This window comes from Nipponia nippon, unplaced genomic scaffold (genome assembly GCF_047370975.1).
Source record: "Nipponia nippon isolate SJK-2023a ecotype South Korea unplaced genomic scaffold, ASM4737097v1 scaffold_3, whole genome shotgun sequence".
NCBI classification, from domain to species: Eukaryota; Metazoa; Chordata; class Aves; order Pelecaniformes; family Threskiornithidae; genus Nipponia; species Nipponia nippon.
Window position 1 is genome coordinate 84,177,827 of NW_028262347.1, and position 20,824 is coordinate 84,198,650.

Consider the following 20,824-nt stretch of genomic DNA (forward strand, 5'->3'; position numbering starts at 1 on the left):
GCGCGGGGCGAGGCGGGGCGGGGCGGGGCGGCGGCGGCGCGGCCCACACGCGCGCGCCGCGCCCCGGCCGGTTCCCCCCCCGCTTTTTTTCCTTTTTTTTTCTTTTTTTCTTTTTTTTTTTTTTTTAAATCTTGGCCTCTGGGGCTCCCCGCCGCTCCGTCACTTCCTCCCTCGAGGCGCTTCCGGGCACGTGACGCCCTTCCCCGGGTGCCGCTTGCCGTTGCCCTGGTGACGGCAGCCGGGGCCTGGCGGGGCGCGGGTTCAGGCCGGGGCCGGGGCCGGGGCCGGGGCCGGGGCCGGGGCCGGGGCCTCGCCTGGGGCCCGCCCCGCCCCGCTGAGCCGCCTGGCCCTACCGGGGAGGGGGGCTCCGTACCGCGGTCGGGGCCTCCTGCCGGGCCTGCAGGGGAAGGGGACCGAGGCATCGAGGTCTTGATAAGCGTCCCAGCCTGGCTGTACTCCCGGCCATTCGGAACAGATGTCCTCTGTGCTGGGACAGCCTTTGCCGTCGGTCCTTCCGGAGACTGGTTAACCTTGTTAAACATTAGTAGTTTTATGCAGAATGTAAAATGTTTGTCTTGGTACCTGGAACAAGCTTTGATGAACAAACAGGCCACAGCAGTAATAACGGTGCTGGGGCGGTCTTCTGTCCAGGGCATGCAGAGCACGTGTAGAGGTGCACAGGGGAAACCTACAGAAACAGGGCAAAGAAACCACAGTGCCAGAGCTCGCTGGCAAGTTTTAGAAGAGAAGCTGCGCTGTGCAGGCACGTGGGCCTCGCTTCCCTTCGTTACTCTCAAAGAGCCTCGGTTCTTCTGTCTGTTGCCTGGCTTAGGGAAAGAGTGGTCAATCAGGTTAAACTTACCCATTTTTAACAATAGTGTTGTAGTCATCGTGACTGTTTCTAAGGAAACGACAAATGCCCTGTCGGGTCAGACCAGTGGCTCATCTCGATGAGAGCTGGTGAGTTTCCTTTAAGGATGACGGCTTGTGCACCGAGGGCAGGTGGGAAGAAGCAAAAGACAAGCAGAAACGAATCATAGAATCGTTTAGGTTGGAAAAGACCTTTAAGATCATCAAGTCCAACCTTTAATTAGTATCCATTTAGGCCCTGAAAGTCCTGAGACAGAGTTCTGTCTCGGCTAGAAGAAGATACAGAGGTGCCTAGATGACACCATCACCGCCTTGTCCTTACTAAATCATGAACAGTCTCTGGCAGCAGCAATGTGGTGGTGTTGCTGCTATTCCCACTCCCTGCACTTATGTAATTTTCAGCCCTGATTTTCTTCTTTTTCTTCTAATTTTTCTTTTGTGTTCTGTTTAATAAGTCTGATATCAGTGCCTTCAGCTAACAGGCAGAAAAGCAGTTGAGAGCAATGACTTAAATGGTCTGATATGGCTATAAGTTTACTGGGACTTACAGTGTATGCTGTGTTTGTCTTTTGCCAGAAATGAAGCTGCAAGAAAGAGCATGCTCCATCTACATGTACAAGGTGCAGAAGCTCAAGCACCGCTGAGGCTATGAGCATCATAAATGCTCCTGCAAATGACGTGTTTGAACTTCGTGTTGCAAGAACATTGCATCTGGCTCAGTAATAGAATCATAGAATGGTTTAGGTTGGAAAAGACCTTTAAGATCATCAAGTCCAACCATTAACCTAGCACTGCAAGTCCACCACTAAACCATGTCCCTAAGCACCACATCTATCTATCTTTGAAATACCTCCAGGGATGGGGACACAACCACTTCCCTGGGCAGCCTGTTCCAGGGCCTGACTACCCTTTCGGTGAAGAAGTTTTTCCTAATACCCAATCTAAACCTCCCCTGGTGCAGCTTGAGGCCATTTCCTCTTGTCCTATCGCTTGCTACTTGGGAGAAGAGACCAACCCCCACCTGGCTACAACCTCCTTTCAGGTAGTTGTAGGGAGTGATAAGGTCTCCCCTCAGCCTCCTCTTCTCCGGGCTAAACAACCCCCAGCTCCCTCAGCCACTCCTGGTATGACCCGTTCTCTAGACCCTTCACCAGCTTTGTTGGCCTTCTTTGGACAGGCTCCAGCATGTGAATTGATAGTCATTCATAATGATGTCCAGCACATAATGAATGTGCTGGGCTATCAGTTCACAAGAGATCCAGTCCCAGTGACTTAGAATCGCAGAACAGCATTTACTGCTGCCTGAAAAGCAGCAAACACACTGTACAGGAGGGCGTTTGGGCTGTTACCAAACACACCTGCTCTAAATGCTGGGGGTTCTTTTTTAATTCAGATGGAAAACTGGCTGATTCTCTTAAAAAAAAAAAAAAAAAAAAAGCTCTAGGAGATATTTAAGGCTATTCAAAATAAAAGGTCAGATAGTGATCAGGGGAACAATGACAAGGCAGGGAACCCAGCCAACGTAATCCCTGTGAATCAACCACCCCTAAAACCCTCAACGACTGGAACAAGGACTAAGCCATTTGTCCCTGTTGCAAAACCCACTGAAGTCGATTCAAGGGAGGAAACTCTCTGGAATCTATGCAAACGAAGGGGAACTACTGCAATAAAGAGGCTTTAGGACTTACTGGGGGGGTGCTTCGGGGGCGGGGAGGGATGTTGGAATCGATAAAGAGAACTTGAGGATTTACAAGACTGCGCTGGTAAGTTTGGGGTAAGCAGCACAGGCAGGGAAATGGAGGGATCAAGGTGAACCAGAGACAAACAAGCGTGGGGAAATGGAGAGAAGAGAGGAATAAACTAGGCTGGTCAAATGCGATCAGCAGTATGTTTGTCTGGACAAGTTTTGCCCCTGATCACCACAGTCTGTACTATATTCGTAATAAATTATTTGAAGTATTTCCTGTGTGATTGTGCGCTCTGTTGTGTGCATGTGTGTGTGATCCAGTAATTTAGGTCAGTCTAGCCAGCAGGTGGGACGAAAGGTTTGGGGGGCCAGAAACCCAAGATCCCTGCGGAGGCGCATTTCTCTGAGCACTAGCCCTTAGGAACAGGATCAAGCTGCTCATGCCGTCTGTGTTTATACAGGTGTTTTTGAAGCACTGTCTCCAGTCAGCGTTAACCTGTGCATGCGTGTCTGTTGTGAGCTTGCACACCGCCCTGCTACTGGTGGGGTGTGAAAATGAAGTTAAGAAGCTCCCGCTTGTCTCCAGGAAGGAAGGAAACCTCTGTTTCAGTCCACCAGATTCAGCTGCCCTTAATACTTTTCAGGGAGAGCAGCTGCACCTGGCCGGTATCTACAGTCCATTCCCCTTGTTCTACTCCCACATCCAAGCATGGTAGTAGGGATGGTAGAAGATACATCACAACTTACTCCTTTTGGTGTAGGCTGGTTTTCCATTAGTTTGTCTATGAGCTTTTTGAACCTGCTGATATTATTGTCCCCTATAACTCCTGTAGCAGTAGGTTCTTACAGCGTACTTTTTTTGTTTGTTTGTTTTAAATTGTTTACCAACTAGTTTTATCACATGCCCCCAATCTGCCATGGAAAGATTTGCTGAAGAACAGTTTTCCATTCACTTTATCCACCACCTTCATTATTTTTGTAAATCTCAATCCCTCATCTGCTCACCAGATTCTTCTCATTCTGCTCACCAAAGGGTGAAATCCCGGCCTTTTTAGTGTGTCCTGGTGAAGCACTTGTTCCATCCCATAATTGTTGTCACTGAGGCTCATGCTACAACTTGTGAGACTGGCTTACAGAGTCTGGCTGGAAACATGTCAAGCACTATGCCTAAATATAAGCCAGAATTCATTTCACAGGCAGCATCGCTTGCTCACGTTTTAGGTGAAGCTCTGGGCTTCTCAGCAAAATGAAGCCCATTTTCATTCCAATGATATTTTTTTCCATTCCAACGACATTTTTTTCCATTCCAACCCATTTTAGCAAAGGAGTTTTGCTGGAGAAACGGCATCTTGCAGAGCAAGCCACGGAGCGATGGTGACACTCAGTGGCCCTGCAGAAAAAGTGCACCTTCTGAGTTCACGTTTTTTCCAATTTATTAGGGAGACAGTGGTAGCAAAGGAACTTCATACACAGGTGAGTAAGCAGCACTGCTTAGCATAAGGATGAGTCTGCATACTGGGCCGTACAGATTCATATAGTACAAGCATATAAATGGACATCTAGCCTACGTATCTGCATTTGCCTTCCTTCCCTTTCCCACACTCATTTACTCACTTCAGTCTGGAAGTGAGACCATCACCTTCAGATACCTCAGAAGGAAAACCCTTTCTCTTGTAGTGGGGAAGACTGGAGCTTTCATACAACACTGTCCGGGAAGATGGCAGCTTGTAATGTATTCAGCCCCAGCCACCGAGAGCTAATGCTTAGATCTATACCATGAAGGTGCAAGGGGAGCCAGAAATCTGATTCAGACCAACCTCCAAGCCTGGGATGTCTTCCTGCTCAGAGAAGAGGTTGATGTTATTCCCAGTTTACTGGGACATATAAGTGGGATAAGTCTACACTGCAGTTACTTACGGGCTGCCCAGATCTCTGCTTTTGATATCCACAGCTTCCCACACATAGACACCAGCCCATCCACAGCCTCACCACATCACTAGATCTCTTCAACAACCTCCTGCCGGCCCTGGCCAGTCTGGCCGATCACCATCTCCAGAAGAAAGAAGCTGGACAGGAGGTGATCCTAGCAACCCCAGCGTCTAATTGCCATTCTGTCCTGTCTCTGAGCAAAAGCTTGTCTGACTGTGCCAGTTTCTAAGTCCTCCTCTGACCTCTCCAGACAAGTCTTTATATACCACCATCTCTTCCATATCCCTGCCCTACATGTTATTTCCTGCATGACTGATCCTAGTGTGAATCTGTGCTTCCTACCTTTACAAGGCTTCTCCAAGTTTGCAAGCTGAGAAAGTAGAGAGACTGCAACCACGTGTCTTCTCATCTTTGTTTCCCATCCCTCAAAAAAAATGGTCAATGCATGCCAAACCACCTTTCCGCTCCCTGCAGGGAGCAGGAAGTTGGAACAGATAAAGGGAAGATCAGAATGCTTTGTCTGTGTGTGAGGAGCCAGCACCAGGGGTCGGTTACCTGTAGTACCCTGAAGGCACCCTTCTCCTCACCACCGCCTTTAAGCTGTGAACTGCACATGAAAGGAAAACCAGGTCAACAAGCAAAAGCTGATACATATCAGTCTACTTCCAAATGTCACTGGGCCTGGCCATCGAGACAGTATCAACTACATTGCTTATCAATACAAGAGAGATTGTGGGAATAAGCCCACAGTGTGGCAAACTGTACAACGCAAGAAGTCACAAGTTTTAGACTTTTCTCAGGAAAGAAGCCTCTTTCAATGCCAAAGGTAAGCCACATTCCAGGGCTGCTACCCTTAAACTGAAACAAACCACATTAACAAAAGAAATCCAAGCATTCTTTAAAAATTACTTATTCATCTATTGCATGTCTTGGATTTAACTGTGGGTTGATACAAACACCTTGATGGAGTTATTTGAGCTTGGTAGAAAACTAACCTATAGGATAAGATTAAAATTAGCCAGCTATCACATGTGAGTCTACAGGTATGCTTACCTTGCACAGAGACAGTACAGATCATGAGATGGATCCATGGAGTCTCACATGGTTCTCAGTAGTACCTGTTTTAAAAGTCTGTTATTGTCCTGCAGCTACAAAAGAAAAATCTAGGTCATTGTTTACCTCAAAAAGGAAAAAAAAACCTTGGAATAAACCTTAGGCTCTGTATATTGTCAACAGTCCCCAGTAACAAGCCTTACAATTCCAAACTACAGCTCTGCAGTTTTGTATTTTTTTCCTGTTTTGGAGGCAAAAAGTCAGAGAAATAAGGAAGGCAGATTCACAAGTGGTTGCTCTGTCTCCAAACTGGAGCATGTTAGTTGAGCGTACACTAATATACATGAGTCAGGAAAGAAGGCATGTGTCCAGGCTTCCAGGAGAGCTTGCAACTGAGTGACAACGGACACTCATTTGTCCTGTGTCCTAATTTCTCTCTGGATGAGGGCTCCTTTCAGTTTTCCATGTGCCCATTGCAGAGGCTCTGTGAAAGCCCAGGAAACTGATCTCTTCTGCACCCACTAGAAGCAGCGTAGTCTTTCAGTCCTATTTGCACAGTACTGGCAGATAACCACAAAGGGCCAAATAAGCCACACACATCAAACCTTTATGATTTATCAATGCTTCAGAGGATCCCTACCCCTGTTCATCATACAAACTATATCTCCTTCATCTATAGATTTTAAGTATGCTATTTATCTTTTATAATAGCACCCTAACAAAGTCAGAATCCATTTGGGGCCATCTCGTGTGCTTACAGTCCTCCTCCTTTTAAGGGGTCTACTTCTCACTCCTTTTAAGTGCTTTTCTTTGCGGAAAAATCACTTGCTCTCTGAGGTGCTAGTTACCAGATTGCCTGTTAGCTGCCTCCTGTACTATGCTCTTCAGGACCTTCTTTTTGGCAGGCTGAAGCTGCAAAAATTTGCAGGAAATTTCCCAGTTGCCTCCAGGCCATCTGGGCAACTAAGACCCACACAGCGGCTGTGGTGAGGAGATGGGAGGAAGCCTCCTGGCCATCTGCCAGCTACTCACACCCCACCTTTGCTTACACATAGCAAAGGTTCCTTTCTGGCACTAGAAAATGTTTCCTATGGATGTCACCAAGCACAGAGAGCACATTTCTACAGTCAGCAGAACTGAGGAAGCATCAGATTGCCCACCCAGCACAGACTAGCCACTTATTGCGTTCTCTAATGTTTGCTCCAAGAGGTGAAGATCTCACTGACTTCTACTGTACACTCGTATCTTAAGGAAGCTTGCCACACAGAAACTGTTTTTCAACCCTCTGCTTTGCCAGCTTCCTCATCCCCTCTCATATGCAGCTGAACAACATCGATCTGATTTGAAACCACAGCCCAGAAACATCTGTTTGTATTCACATTTCACACGCTTAATTTCCTTACTTACCTACCCCATGCAGGTACAAGGTGGCAAGACTTCCTATCATCAGAAGTAGAGGACTCTTGGTGGGCCTGTTTCTATTTAGATCTAATTTCATGGCCATCTGATGATATAAACTGTAGAAGAGACCCTTGACATATGTCCATTTAGAGGCAGGAGAGCCTGGTTCATGTGCACACTGAGCGCATTGGGTTACAGCCTTCAGTTTTTATTTATAACCTCCCTATCTGAAGCTCGACCAGATTAGAGGACCTTCCTCCCAAAGCTCCTTCAGTCCAGCCCAAATAGCCAGAGGAAGAAACTTGCCAGGAAGGCAACTGGGAGATTGTAGGGCCCACTTTGCTCCCTTGTCATTTCCTGTCCATTGGCAGAGCAGCATCGAACAGTACCTACTGACTCCCACGATGTCTTGGGAAGGGGCCATGCTAGGGGAACACTCCTTGGAGGCTCCTTCCAGTTCCTTCATATTTTCGCTGGCTTGAAGTCAGCCCTGTCCTATTTTTGTATCAGTTTTCCACAGAATCACTTGGTTCCTCAGGATTTCTGCCTCCCCTAAATGCTTGTTAGGCACTGCTGTGAGGCTTTTATTTTTCTTTTTTCCTGTCCCTACTGGACAGTCCCAAGAACAATGATGGGTAGAGGAAGAAGGGCTGGCTCTGCCCGCTTTATGGACAGATCGCTCCAAATGGTCAGAGGAAAAATAGATTTACTGTCCACTTGTATGCTGTGTTGATCAGGCAAAGGGCTGCTACACAGGGATCCCCCAAACAACCCTGGTCACATGATTTGCTTCACTTTATATTCCTTTTCCCCCCTTTTTTCTCTCCTAGGTACTTCCTCTTTAGAAACATCATCACCTCCCAAATACACAGCCCACCTTGTTCACTTTTTCTCCATTGGTCCTGGGCTTGTTGACTTGATAGCCTTACTTCACATTTATGGCATGACTGCCCTGGCAACTTCTCCTTTGGTAATCAGCTATATAAAACTAGTACCCATTTTTTCTTATCTAGTATCCCACCTTTTATGTGTGCTACCTTGCTAACAGCAGTGCATATCCTGATGAGCCATCTGCATCCACTCTACTCTCCTGTTGCATGTGTTGCACCCTGAAATTCCTTGGATTGTTATCTTTTTTTAGTAGTGCCATAGGTAAGGATTTGCCATCTGGGTTAATGTCTTAACAGGACGGGACTGGGTGTTGCCAGAGTCTAAACAAGCACAGTGACTGAGGCTGTTGAATGACCCATCCAGGAGGCCTGGGCATGGGTAGTTGAAATGGGAAAACTGAACTCAGTTTTATGGGAAATGGTCATGTAAGTCAGAGTCCAAGACAGGGAGATGATGATCTTCAAAGAAAACAGGAAGGGCCTGTTACAGTCATTCTGCATTTTTTCCAAAAAGAAGAGTGGGGAAAGGAAAGTGATACCACAAATCATGCCTATAGAGACAGTAATTTCTGATCGTTTACAGGAAAAGATGAGCATTGAGTAGTGGGAGTGATAGAAAAGGTGATAGCAAAGAAGGTGTAATTAGGACTGAACTTATAGTTCAATGTGGGATACCTGGGTACACAAACAAAGCAAACAAAAAAAGGGGACCATTACAATTCAGAGGGAGAGATGGCAATGAAAAGGACACCAACTGCAGAAATGTACACTATGTGTGAAAAATTTCTTTGCCTAACAGGAACATGGAGAAATACAAAGTAATAAATTAAGTAAGAGAAGACAAAAGCAGAACAGAAGAAAAGAGGAAGAGTAAGCAGGAGTCTTGCACAGATGGGAAAGAGGCATATACAGCAGATGGGAGGGTTTGGTCAACTAGGGAAAGACAGATTTGGCAACCATTAAAGTGAAGAGAGAAGAAACACAGGAGTGGACAGAATGCTTGGGCAGGCAGAGAATTTTGGAAGAGGCAGGGACCTTTTGGGGGACAAAAGTGCTTGGGACAAGCAGCTCTGGCAGCAGTTCAGGCAGGTCACGGGGGCAATGGTGTGGGCAGTGGAGGAGCAGGTCAGTGTGAAGGGGAAGCAGAGAACTAGGAATAATTGCCCCTCGGCTGCATGTTGGGGTTAACAAGGAAGAGTACTTGGCCGAAGAGAGAGTGTCCCAGGAACAGGGGGTGGACTGGAGCCTTCGTGGGAGTGTTAGCAGGTCTCAGAGCAGGAGGCACCCTGAGAGAGAGAGGATCTTGGTGCAGATTATAGAGGGAAGGAGAAAATGAGGTATGTGAGAACAGGAGGGAAGGGATTAGGGGAAGCGGGGGTGGAGGGTGGTAGCGAAGGCACAGATACTAAAACCAGGCAGAGGTCTTAGGGCAGCTTGGCAACCAGGGCTTTGAGAGGAGGAGGCTAGCCACATTGGCAGCAGGTGGAGGAAGCAGGGTCTTGCCTTGCCCCTGAGTTCCCCACCACCTAGAGCTCCATCCCAATGTCCCTACTCACCCAAGAGGGCCCTGTCTCCCTTCCCCATCCTACGTCCCCACACAGCCCACCTGACCCAAGTCCCCAAAGTCCCCTTCTCCTCCTCTTTCTTATTTCCTCCCTCTGCTGCAGGATCCCCACTTCCAAGAGGGAGGGAGAGGGAGAGAAGTGAGTGGAGGAGGTTTGTTCCTGGGTCAGGGCTGTTTAGTTGTAGCCAAGTAAGGGGAATTTCCACTGCTGGATTTTTTTAAATTTTTTTGGTTTGGTTTGGTTTGTATGGCACTGTTCAGAGCCCTAAAAGTATTACCAAGGTATGTATGTCCTGTTCTTTCTCAGCCTGTGACGTTGCCATCACCCTCTTTCACAGCCAGGCTATATAATGAGTTTTCATCCTTTTTGGATTCCAAGGCTGTTTTCCCAGTAAATAAGGAGTTGGTGTGTGCGGAGCGAATTCACCCACACTGAGATTTTTCAGGCACCAGCAGTAAAGATGGTGGGCAAGCCCCCTAGGAGACAGAAGAGGTGAATTTGCAGGTACAGTCAACCACAGGCGGGATCGCAATATCTTTTTTCTGCTGTCTCCAGCTGAGTTCAGGTCCACAGCTGGAGCAACCCTACAGGTGGGATGTGGATTGAAAGGTCTCTGCCTGCCTCTGCCACTCCTCCTAGCTAGACTGTGTCAGCCCCAAGGGCTCTACTGCAACTCCTGGTCTCTTGCAGACATGTAGGCCCTTTTTTCATCTTCCAGGCTCATATCTCCTGGGCATCATTTGTTGCTCAGTCTGTATCTTGAAGGAAGAGCATCCTTTTCTAGCCCCAGCTCCAGGAGCATGCCTGCAGTGCAGGACCTATGACACCATTCAGCTACTACCCCAGTCCCGGCACTACAAGATGGTGACAATCCAGCAGTCATTTACACAAGTGTTAGTCTACCCTATATCCATAGTATATACACATGATCTTCATCTGCTAGCTTTCTGAGGTTGTCTTAGCTAGCTGCTTGATCCCCTTCTGCAAGACAGGTGTATAGAAGAAGCTGTAGGGACATCAATACCCATTTGCCATGTCATCAGGAAGGTGAAACTGCCATAGCCTCAGGAAGATCATGAACAGTTCACTACATGGTAACATCAGTTAGTGTCTTCTGTTTGCATTAAAGTTCTACAGCAGCTTTAGCTTTGCATGTCCTGCATGCACACAGAATCCATCACTGCCTCATATTGCTATTTCTTTTTATGAAAGGTAACTGAATCACTAAAAGGAAATTACAAATGTTTGCTTCCAAAAAAGAAAGCACAGGCAATAAAAACACAAACACATCCAGATCTAACCCTTCTTTTGTATGGCTTGGCAGACTTGCTTTTAAAGCAGTAGGCACTGAAAGAAAATCCTGCAGCCCTCGATCTAATGGAACTGGGATCTGAAAGTGAGATCTGCAGGATCATGCTCTAACTGAGTTTCTAAAATAAGACATAAGAAATGGAAACAAACAAGAGGCCACACAACACGTGGTGAATTTGGAGGGGATGTTATTTCAGTCTCACAGCCTGCCATCATAAGGCACTGTTATACAGTCCTTTTCTGTCTGGAAGAACTGATAAAGTAGTTCTCCCTCAGCCTCCCCTTGCCTGTTCCTGCTCTTCAGTTGTGACAGAAAGATGATTCACATGGCCATGTAGTGAACCAGATCAGGGTTAAAAATGCCTTTTTTTGCTTGGAGTTAGGTTGCAGACAAACTGTTTTGTTAACTCAGTTGAGAAGGTAGCCCAGAGATGGAACTCGGGTAGGAGACGAAGACTTAAGCCACTATGGTGACCAAAAGCAAAGAATGTAACCATGACCTAAGTAATGTTTCTCTCTTTTTCAGGCATTAACATCTGTGCAGACTTCATCAACTGCCAAGTCACTGCCTTCTTTCCAGGTTCCACATACTTTATTTCACTTGATCCCAAACTGCTGTGTATCAAGCCAGGTTTCACATAGAAACTTAGGGCATAGATCAAAAGAAATAAGGTGTGTCCAACGCAGTAGGGAAGAGGAGAGCCAGAGCAATGAAGTTTTCCTTATGGAAGCAGAAAACTCAGATTATTGGTTGCAGAGCCAGGGCATTCTGGTAGGAACCCTTCTTCGAGACATCTGTGGAAAGAAAGAGCAAGAAAAGGCAAAGTGCCTGATAAATTTTTAGGAAGCTAAGGACTAAGAGATCTTAGGGGATGAGTTGCAACATATTTTTGTCACTGACACAGGCATTTCCAGTTGCATTCAGATTTGGGATGCGGTGAGGACTGCACATGTGAGGAGTGTATGGAAATGGAATAAAAATAGATCCTTTTAACCTTCCATGGTATGCTCAAGCCTTGGTCTGCATTGAAATTATACCTGGACTAGAAACTGTGCCCACAACTAGTACAGTAGATCCTAATTCAACCTGCAGTCCAAGAAGGCTCTACAGCACATGATGGAATTAAATACAGAGCAGAGGTGGCTTGCTTTGCTTGCTTACCACCATCCTCTGCTCTGTTTCAGCTATTCCCACCTTGGAAGCCTGTTAACACTAACCTGAACTGCAAGGGAAAACATATTCTCTTGCTGTGCGGTCGTCTGTAGAAAGAAAACAGAAAGGGTGGTGAGCTGCAGAACTGCATGGTAAGGTAATGCCAAGCTTCTTTCTCTTTAACACAACCATCCCACTACCTTAATTTTTTACTCTTCAGACTGTGAATGCAGGAACAGAAAAATGTCTACAGTGGGTCAGACCAACAGTCTGTCTCCCCAACATGTCTCCCATACAGCTGTAAAAGACCCTCTTATGCATTGTGATACCTTCTAATGCAAGGACATTTTTGTAAATAGAGAACCTTTCAGTAGTGTGCCCTGATAGCCTTGCTTTTTTACTGATAATTAGTATTTTCGTGTCAGATAACAATTTTTAAATTGTATGTACTAAGCACAAAAATTCTTGTACAGGATCGAGTAGCAAAGAGAGAGCATATTAGGTGACAGTATTTAGCTCTGTAAAGGCTGGATTAAGAAGTCTCCTCCTCTTCTTGACATGGTGTGGAAGGGGGAACAAGAATGGAATTCAGTATACAACATGTAGGCCTGTGGTGCTGCTTTCTAAATCTCCGGTGGTAGTTTTTCCATTTTGTTCTCAAATACTTTTTTTAAAAATAATTCTTAATGTTCCATCTGCTGTTTTGGCTCATGCTGAGCACAGAATAATCAGAGAGACTCAAAATGACTCCAAGATCTCTCTTCCATGTGCTGAGAGTTCATTTAGAGCTTTAAAGGGTAAGAAAATATTTTCCTATTATCCTCTGAGACACAGCAGCACCCAATGGATGACAGGATTATTACACTATATATGAAAAGCATAGAACTAAATTCTGCCTTCTGGTGGATCAGTGTGGCAATAGGTAACGCTGATTTTAAATAAATGCCTAAATATTTTCAAGAGCGCTAAGGAGCTAGAGAAGACACAGTAAATTGACAGAGAAGCTTTCTTTCCACAGGGACATAGCTTGAAGCTAGAGGAAGTAAAAAACCACAGTCATTTTGAACACATACACACCACAACATAATCACGGTGTCAGGCAGTCTTATCTCAAGAACTGAAAAGCAAGTGATTCTGCTACTTGAATGTATAAGTTTTGTACAGAGGAAACCCAAGCTTGGAGTTGCAGGAGGAAGTGCACTGGATTAGGGGAGTTAAGGGAATAAGGGGCATAGACAGAACCGTGTCTGAGAGGGGGCGTTTAATAGTTACGCTTTGCCTATGTCAGTGAAATCTCACCTGGCTTATAGTAGTCATAGACATGCACTGTTGCTGCTTTCAGGTTCTGCACTTCAACATCTTGTTCCACTGAGATGTTAAGCTTCAGAGAAGTCTTATTCAGCTGGAGAGAAGAATAGAAGTGAGCAGAAATGCACTGGCCTTCTCAAAGTCACCTACATACCAACTTTATTCCCTCTGCATCAGAAATTTCTTTCTCTATGTTTCTACATTCTTCCACCCTCTTCCTCTTTTGCCAAAATTTTAGCCCACTTGACCAGCCTAGAGATTTGTATTTCTGATCTCTGAGAGTCCCAACGCAAAGTACTGCAGTTGCTACTACTTGAATGGGCAGCTCCCTGTGGTCTTCCTCTTACCTCTTCCAAGTAGATTGTGACTTTGTCTGGTTTTACCTCTGTCTTTTTCACCAGGGGTATCTTCTCCAGCTGTATATGAAGACAAGAGATGAGCTTGGTTAGCATCAGCTCATTGGCCTTCCCTGTTGTCTCACACCGAGTTTGGTATTTGTCAGTGAAGCACTGCTGACGAAAGCACTTAACCGAGTCAGGAGAAGGCCTGCGTTCCCCAGCTGTAATGACATTGAGATTGCTGGAAGTGCACAAAGCCTTAGAAAAGATTTTTTCATATTTGGAACAAGTGTCCTTGAGCCACATTCCTACTTTCAGCACTTGTAGCAAAGGGAAAGATGGTTAGTAGAAGGCTATGATGGGTCTTCCTGGCTATCTCCTGGAACCCTGGAGCATGTCATTGAACAACTCTACGGGATTCAACACTGCTTTATGGAGTATCCCTACAAATGGCACTGGCAACAGCGAAGGGTCTCAGTGCACCCCAGATGATTCTAACTAGGTGCTTTTCAGCTCCTCTCTAACCTCTTACTGCATTTGTGATCCTCACCACTGAACATGAAAAATTGCACAATCAGTTCTTCAAGTGGAAAGTTGCCTTGTGAAATAGCCCACTATGTCTGCACTTGCTTAGTTGTAGCTACTTATCTTGCAGCAAGATAAGTAGCTACCATTCTCCAGTGGTTCTTAGATGTTTGGATATTTCTGGCTGAGCTACATCTGGAAAACAGATTTTCATATCTTCAGGGAAGGCCAGAGAAAAAAGTCTTACTGCTTCCACAGAACTCCTCACAGGAATGAACCCTGACAGCATCTCCACCTCCACCAGGGCCATGTTACTGGTCTCACGGTCCCCTACGTAACTGAAAAAAGGCAGGAGAGAAACACATTAGATGTGGAAAGCATCACAGCATTTCTAGGAGATACTAATGAACACTTCCAAACCCTGGACTGCTCTACAGTGATGTGAAAGCTCAGCAGCATTTCTAACTGATGGGAGAAAGGGACAAAAAATCGCCTCCATCTAGTTGCTCAATATGGAGACAGATTGTGCAGCCAATGGGTTATGGTTAATCATCATGCTGCCCTCTTCAACTGGTGGAAGTGATCTTTGATGTTACAGGTTGACAGTGGCAATGTTGGCATTGTTCTCTTTCAGCACAGTAGGGCATGGAGAATATGGACCAAGACACTCATCCTAGACAGATGCAGGCAAGTGAAATTCGAGTAGGGACTGGAGTTTCTGCTGTCTGGTTCCAGCAGAGGTTCACACTGCAGGAGAATGCACCTCAGGGCTGGTTCAGCCCAGGCTGCCAAGTGTCCCCCAAGGGAGGAGCTCTGGCTTTTGGGAATGCTGCCACCACAGGTGCTAGTGCGCTGGAGGCTGCTGAGCTGCTCCATGCTGACTGAGATAGTTGCTGTGGTTCTGCAAGCCACTGCCAGTGTGTTCCCGTGCTTCTCCAGACCTTAATTCTCAGTTCATGATCTCTTTGGGATCTGTGGAGAAGAAGAGAGTCTTCCCCTGCATCTTTGTCTCCACAGACAGGAGGTTTTTATGGGGTTCTGGTCATACTACTGGGGATCCCACCTCTTTCCACTGAAGAAAGAGCATCAAGGGATCTCATACCTGACAGACACATGGATGTCAAGCTGTTTCCCGACACCATCACATTCTCTTGGTACTGTTTCCACATCCAGGACAAAGACCTCTTCTGTTTTTGGTGGTGGGGTGTTATAGAACAAAATGGTCTGGTGAGGGAGAAAACATCTCTGTGAAGTGCCCCAGCGCTTCTCTGTATGAGCTAAAGGACTACCTGTGCCTCCAGCTTTTAACAAATTGGTAACCAGTGGCTAACACAGTTGGCCCCAGCTGTACTTTTTGTTCAGACGTGCTGTTTAACACATAGCATCAGATACATCTGCTAAATGTAACCCTCAGCATGGAGGCTCAGCTATTTGTGATCCAAGGCCTCATTCAGCACAACATTGTCTCATTCTTACTGAAAAATAATATTGTTAAGGTGTGAGAAAGTACATTAGCTAAAACCCTGCCCACAAGGAGAAAGAAGTGTAACTGTTAACTTTTAACATGATAACAGTTAGTAGTTCTAGGTCTCAAGAGGAAAAATACTGACAAAAACCCTTAAGAAAGAAAGAACAAAGAATCAGAAGAGGACAGCTCAGCAAGAGGGATGCTCACACTCCTCCAAAGAGCGGCATAGGCCAATCTTCCTTCACCTGCCTGGTGACCGACTGCCTGGCCAGCAGGTCCTCATCAGATGTCTTATGCTTATTGACTATATTCAAGTGTAGCCAAGTAGTATGAGTCCTAGTTACCTCCTACATGCATTAACAATAAATAATTTTGTCCTTTTGTCTATACACTGCTTGCAGATTGTCTGTGAGCATAATAAGATATGGCTGAACAGAAGTGACCCAGTGAGGGAGGTTTTCACAGGCAGTGATTTGAGTGCTTTGCTGCATGAATGGCTCATAAGCAGACCACTATCAAAGCTGCCAGAAAAATAAGATGTATTTTCCTGATGGACCAGTTGTGTTGATGTACTGGGATAAGACGACCTTAGTCCTACATCACTCCTCATCTCTGCATGTGATAATAACCCAAAGAATATTATGTCAGAAGATATACAGTGCTCAGCTCCTGAAGCAGTGACATCAGCAACATATGTTTGATATAGAAGCAGGTACTGTTCTGTGTCTCATCACTGCTGACTTCAGATCTACTGATCTCTTAACAATGACATGGCTCTGTAGCATGGGACAGCAAAGCTGAGACATTTCTGAGAAGACACCATAGATGGTTGCAGTAAAACCATATCAGCAGAGTATACCTGAGCTCCTTCAAGCTTGACATGGTTCTGCCTAGAAAGCCAAATCCTACTCAGAATCTGAGTGCCTGCTTAGAGCCAAACCTCACTTGAATAGTCAGTGGCAAAACCTGACAGCTCTGTTCCTTAGATATACTCACCTGTACATAAACGCAGCCACTGCCAGTCGCCTGCACTGTGTACGTCCCTGGGACTGCAAGGAGAGATGCCTGATGCAGGACCAACTTGTTGTTCCTGTGCACATGGAACTCCAGTGGAGAAGCCTCCTTGCCTTTCACTGTCACCTTTACATCTCTGATCTCCTGAGGAATCAGGGCTGCATACTGAGCGAGGGCCTGAAGGCTAACAACTGTGTCCTGAAGGTAGAAAGAGAGTCGCTTTGCTGTGGAGCCATGCAGTACAAGATCCAGCACACTAGGGCAGGCACTGCATGGAGAACCACACTCCTCATGGCCCTGGTTCACACTCTGACACAAGCAGGGTCTATGCCACTAAGTGCATAAGTAGGGTCTATGCCACAGGCAGCAGGATGACCCCTGCTGCCTGGAAAGGGTGGCATCTGAGCCCTGGGGTTAGCAGCCCCAGGCTCTGGGTAATCCCAATTACACCACACAGAAAAAGAGTTTGCCTATGGCATTCCCCTTCCCAAGCAGGGCTCATGTATGCCTGTCTGCAAAGGATGGATCTAGAGTGACGTACACATGAGAGATGTACACATCACTCCAGGCACAGTATCTCTCTCCTTCCCCCGTGATTTTTCCTGGCTTGTTACCTGTGTGGAAGCAAATCCGCCAAAGGCATTTCTTTGTCCGCTGAGCCAGTGCACAAGCTTGCTCACTGAGGCTTCATTGAGTGCCAAGTCTGATTTGGAGACATGAGCCAGGAGGATGTAGGCTACTGTCTCAATCATAGAAGAAGATTCTTCATTACTGGAATGTGATGTCAGGAGCTCTGCTGATGGGGGGAGAAACATGTGGAAGAGAAGAACAGTAGATCCCTATGAATATCAGCTTCTCCTGCCCTGGTACCCTTCGAGCACTGGCAGTTTCCTGTGCACCATTAGACATGCATGTGCCTTTTTGGGGCACCTCAGAGTGCAGAAGCCAATCCCTCCTGTTGTTTTTGTACTCTGAATGACCAGCCATCTATGATAGGCTCCATTTCTTCCTTTGAAAGCACAGAGAGATCCAGGCCCCAAATCCTCAACCAGTTCCTCTAGGAAACAGTTCCCTTAGAAACTGATTGACTCTGAACAGACGCTTTTTGTTTAAAGAACAGTCCTAGTCTTATTCAGCTCTGTGTATACTTAAAGCTACGTCCCCAAGCTACAGCATTTTTGCTGTTTCTGCATTTACACAGAATAGTCTAACAAACAGGGCTCCCTGTGCTGAAAAGCTCTAGGACTCATTTCCAGTCAGTTGTATCTATTGTACAAGAATTGGACACCCTTTGAAGGAGAATTGCTGGCAGGCTACCAGAGGAGCAAGACTACCCAACTTATTTTGTTGGCATCAATATGCAGTGCATAGGCTAGGACAATTTAAGCTAGCGCTGGGCTCCCACCTGTGGTCCAAGCTCACAGGCACTGAATGCATCTGAGTCTGGTTGAATGTTTTGCTGTAGTGATAGTAGGGGTTTAACCAAAATTCTGCTAAGAATTTAGCTTAATTGTGCCAGTGTAGACATCTACAATGGTAAAAATGTGAAAACCTGAAATGCTTTTAAATTCCAAGTCAGTTTTCAGAACAAACCTTCACTTTTGAAATAAGAATCACAAAATCACTTGTTTGCATAAAAGCAGCATCAAGACTCTAGAATTTAGCTCAGGGACTCTATAGACTGATATTACTTCATTATGTTTATCACAATGGAAGGTTTTTGCATGAGGGATTTGTGATTTGTTACTTCCAAGCTGACATAGGCAGAACAATTTTTTCACAAAGTGGTAGAAGGTGTCTTGGAGATGCAGCTACAGATGACCTAAAGATTAACCCTGGTTCTTTAAAAAGCACCGAACTCCTGTTTGAGATCCAACTGTAAACCTGTTAGTGAGGCTAACAGAATCCCAGCCACCAGGCCACAAAAGGTGTCTCTAGCCAGCAGAAGATAATCCTCTTGGGCAGAGATTCTCCAGCAGGCAAACTGGCTGCAGATGGCGGCTGCAGTCACATCCTCAGACTCAGCAGACAAAACACAGACACATTTAAACATGTGGGACAACACCTTTCCTCACTTACAATTCTATTGCTCTTGCCAAGTCATTGCTAACTATTATCAGTGGAAGCAAGAGCCAGAGAAAACTGTCACTTCACCCATAAACAGTTTGTAGTGCTCCATGTCCTAGGGCCTTAAGGGGACATTTTCCAAAGTGCTTGGTAAGTGAGAAGCATCAGACTGACTGAACACCAGTGAGGGTGTGCTCCAGTCACTTGTTCCATATGTACTATCTCAGAGGCAGCTGTGAAAAAGTGTTGCACTCAGTGTGTGCAATTCTACTCCTTCCAGTTCGCCCACTAGCCACCCTGTGAAGCCAGCTGGGCAGCTTGAGTGGCTGTGCAGTGAACTGCACTCTGCACTGGAAGCTGGTCAGGCTGAAAAATCCTCTCTCCCTTTTTAGTTCTGTGTTATTTTTCAGTCCCCGTTGTACTTCACCATACTGCCAGATGAACAGATGTGGGGAGGAACTTACTTAATTAAGCCAAATCAAGTAATATTATTACCAACTGTTTAACCATAGACTTTGGTGCTTTGAAACCCCCACCTGGCATCCTCCTTCAGGATAGAAGTCCAGTTTTTTCCAAGTTAAAGAGACAAAAGGAAGAACTGAGCTCAGCAGCACAGCAATAAAGATGCATCCACCCAAGGGCCCTGAGCTGAGTAGAGCAGCAATGGGGAAGCAGCCAAAAGGTTTGAATTCTGCAAGTAAATGCCCTGACCAGCAGCTGAATAGACATGGCAAAGCAAATTTCCTCTGCAAGTTCTCTTGTACTGTGTATGAATTGCTGAAGACTGACAGGAGCACCACAACTCAAGTGAGTACTTTGACCACAAAAATTAAGCATGGATCACCTCTGCTGCTTTTGATTAGAAATTGTTTCCTGGGTCTGAGAAAACTAGAGACTTTCACAGCTTCAATAAATTACCATTTTCTGACACAAAAGCCAATCTGAGAACAGTTAAATTTCCCAAACCACCGCAATTAAATCCTATAGATATCAGGCCTTAAACACAGTCATTATCTCTAGAACCCCAAATCTTTTAAACAGCAACAACCTACCAGTTTCCTTCTCTAGCATATCCAGGAGCTGCTCTCTCATCTCCGTGTCCTTGCTCAGTGTGAAGACATAAGCCATCAAGGCCTTGACATAAAGGCTTGTCTTATCAAGTGTTACATTCTTGAGGCAATGTAAGGCATTATCCAGCATGGTGTCCTGAGAAAGGAATCTAAACCCAGTGAATTTCCTCTGACCACTTTTTGCTGTGAAAATCTGTCCCCAACCCTCAAGCATCCCAGCTACATCCTTGGTGTATTTCAGTGCTAGCATCTCTCTCAGGGCTGTGGAACGTGAAGTAGAGTGGACAAAGCATCACTCACTGTGGACTGAAAATAAAGATGTGACTGGACATGTCACTGGGACAGGGGATTGTTAATACACTGGAGAATCCAGCTATAGGAAGTGTCTGGTAACACGCTGGCTCAGAACTGTCAGACCTGCATGCTGTGGGTCTCAGCTCCCAAGGGGGTATGATGTTGTTTTCAGAACTGAACCAGTAAGGCTAGAATGTCAGCCCATCGTGGCTAGAACGGTCTATACTTGGCTTGAAGATCACTGCTTTTATTTCAGGTCTGAAGGGTGGGGGGTGGTGGTGTTGCATACCTGAAAGCTGATTTTTGTTTTCTCCTTTAGCTATATTGGTCAGTTTAATTCAGAACTATTGCCTCTCCCTGCAAGTCCTGAGCCATTTTCAGAGACAATTGTTTCCTCTGCGATCAGTTGGGAATGTTCTGCTGTGCTGCAAATCAGGCCATTTATATTAAGAACTCCTTACCAAGTTAAAAAATTCCTATTGAGCTTACTGTGTACAAAGGCGAGACATGACCTTTCACCAACTCAAACTGGGTACTCCCTGAAACCACAGACCTGGGGAGAAATGAAGGGTGGAGCATGCTCCTAAGCCCTGCAAGAGTTCAGATGTGACTTACATTCTTCTCCAGATGGAGCTCCACCAGTGCAGCAGTGATATAGGCTGTTAGTGAGATTGTATCGTCCACACCACCCTGCAAGTCACACAGACAAACATCAGAAAGGGACAAAAGCAACCATTGCTTGCCTGTCACTGTATAACCACTGAAACTGCCTATGGATGGCGTGTCTGAGGGAGTACAGTAGCATGCCTCTGGAAATTCTTGGACTGAAGGAAAGCACTCCAGGCTCACTGAATATCATGAAAGTCTGGTGTTGAGGGCAG

General features: G+C 45.9%; 1 protein-coding gene across 1 annotated transcript in view; it reads right to left on the reverse strand.

Annotated features, from left to right (window-relative positions):
• Window positions 1–11,445: 11,445 nt before the first annotated feature.
• Window positions 11,446–20,824, reverse strand: part of LOC104014584 (alpha-2-macroglobulin-like protein 1) — a 31,103-nt gene continuing 21,724 nt past the window's right edge. Inside the window, exons 26-34 of the mRNA XM_087766024.1 lie at window positions 20,559–20,633; window positions 19,632–19,785; window positions 17,127–17,308; window positions 16,495–16,710; window positions 15,133–15,254; window positions 14,278–14,368; window positions 13,515–13,583; window positions 13,159–13,261; window positions 11,446–11,501 (exon numbers count right to left, since the gene is read on the reverse strand). Coding sequence (XP_087622150.1) covers window positions 11,446–11,501; window positions 13,159–13,261; window positions 13,515–13,583; window positions 14,278–14,368; window positions 15,133–15,254; window positions 16,495–16,710; window positions 17,127–17,308; window positions 19,632–19,785; window positions 20,559–20,633 — 1,068 coding nt within the window. The remainder of the gene's footprint in view (window positions 11,502–13,158; window positions 13,262–13,514; window positions 13,584–14,277; window positions 14,369–15,132; window positions 15,255–16,494; window positions 16,711–17,126; window positions 17,309–19,631; window positions 19,786–20,558; window positions 20,634–20,824) is intronic.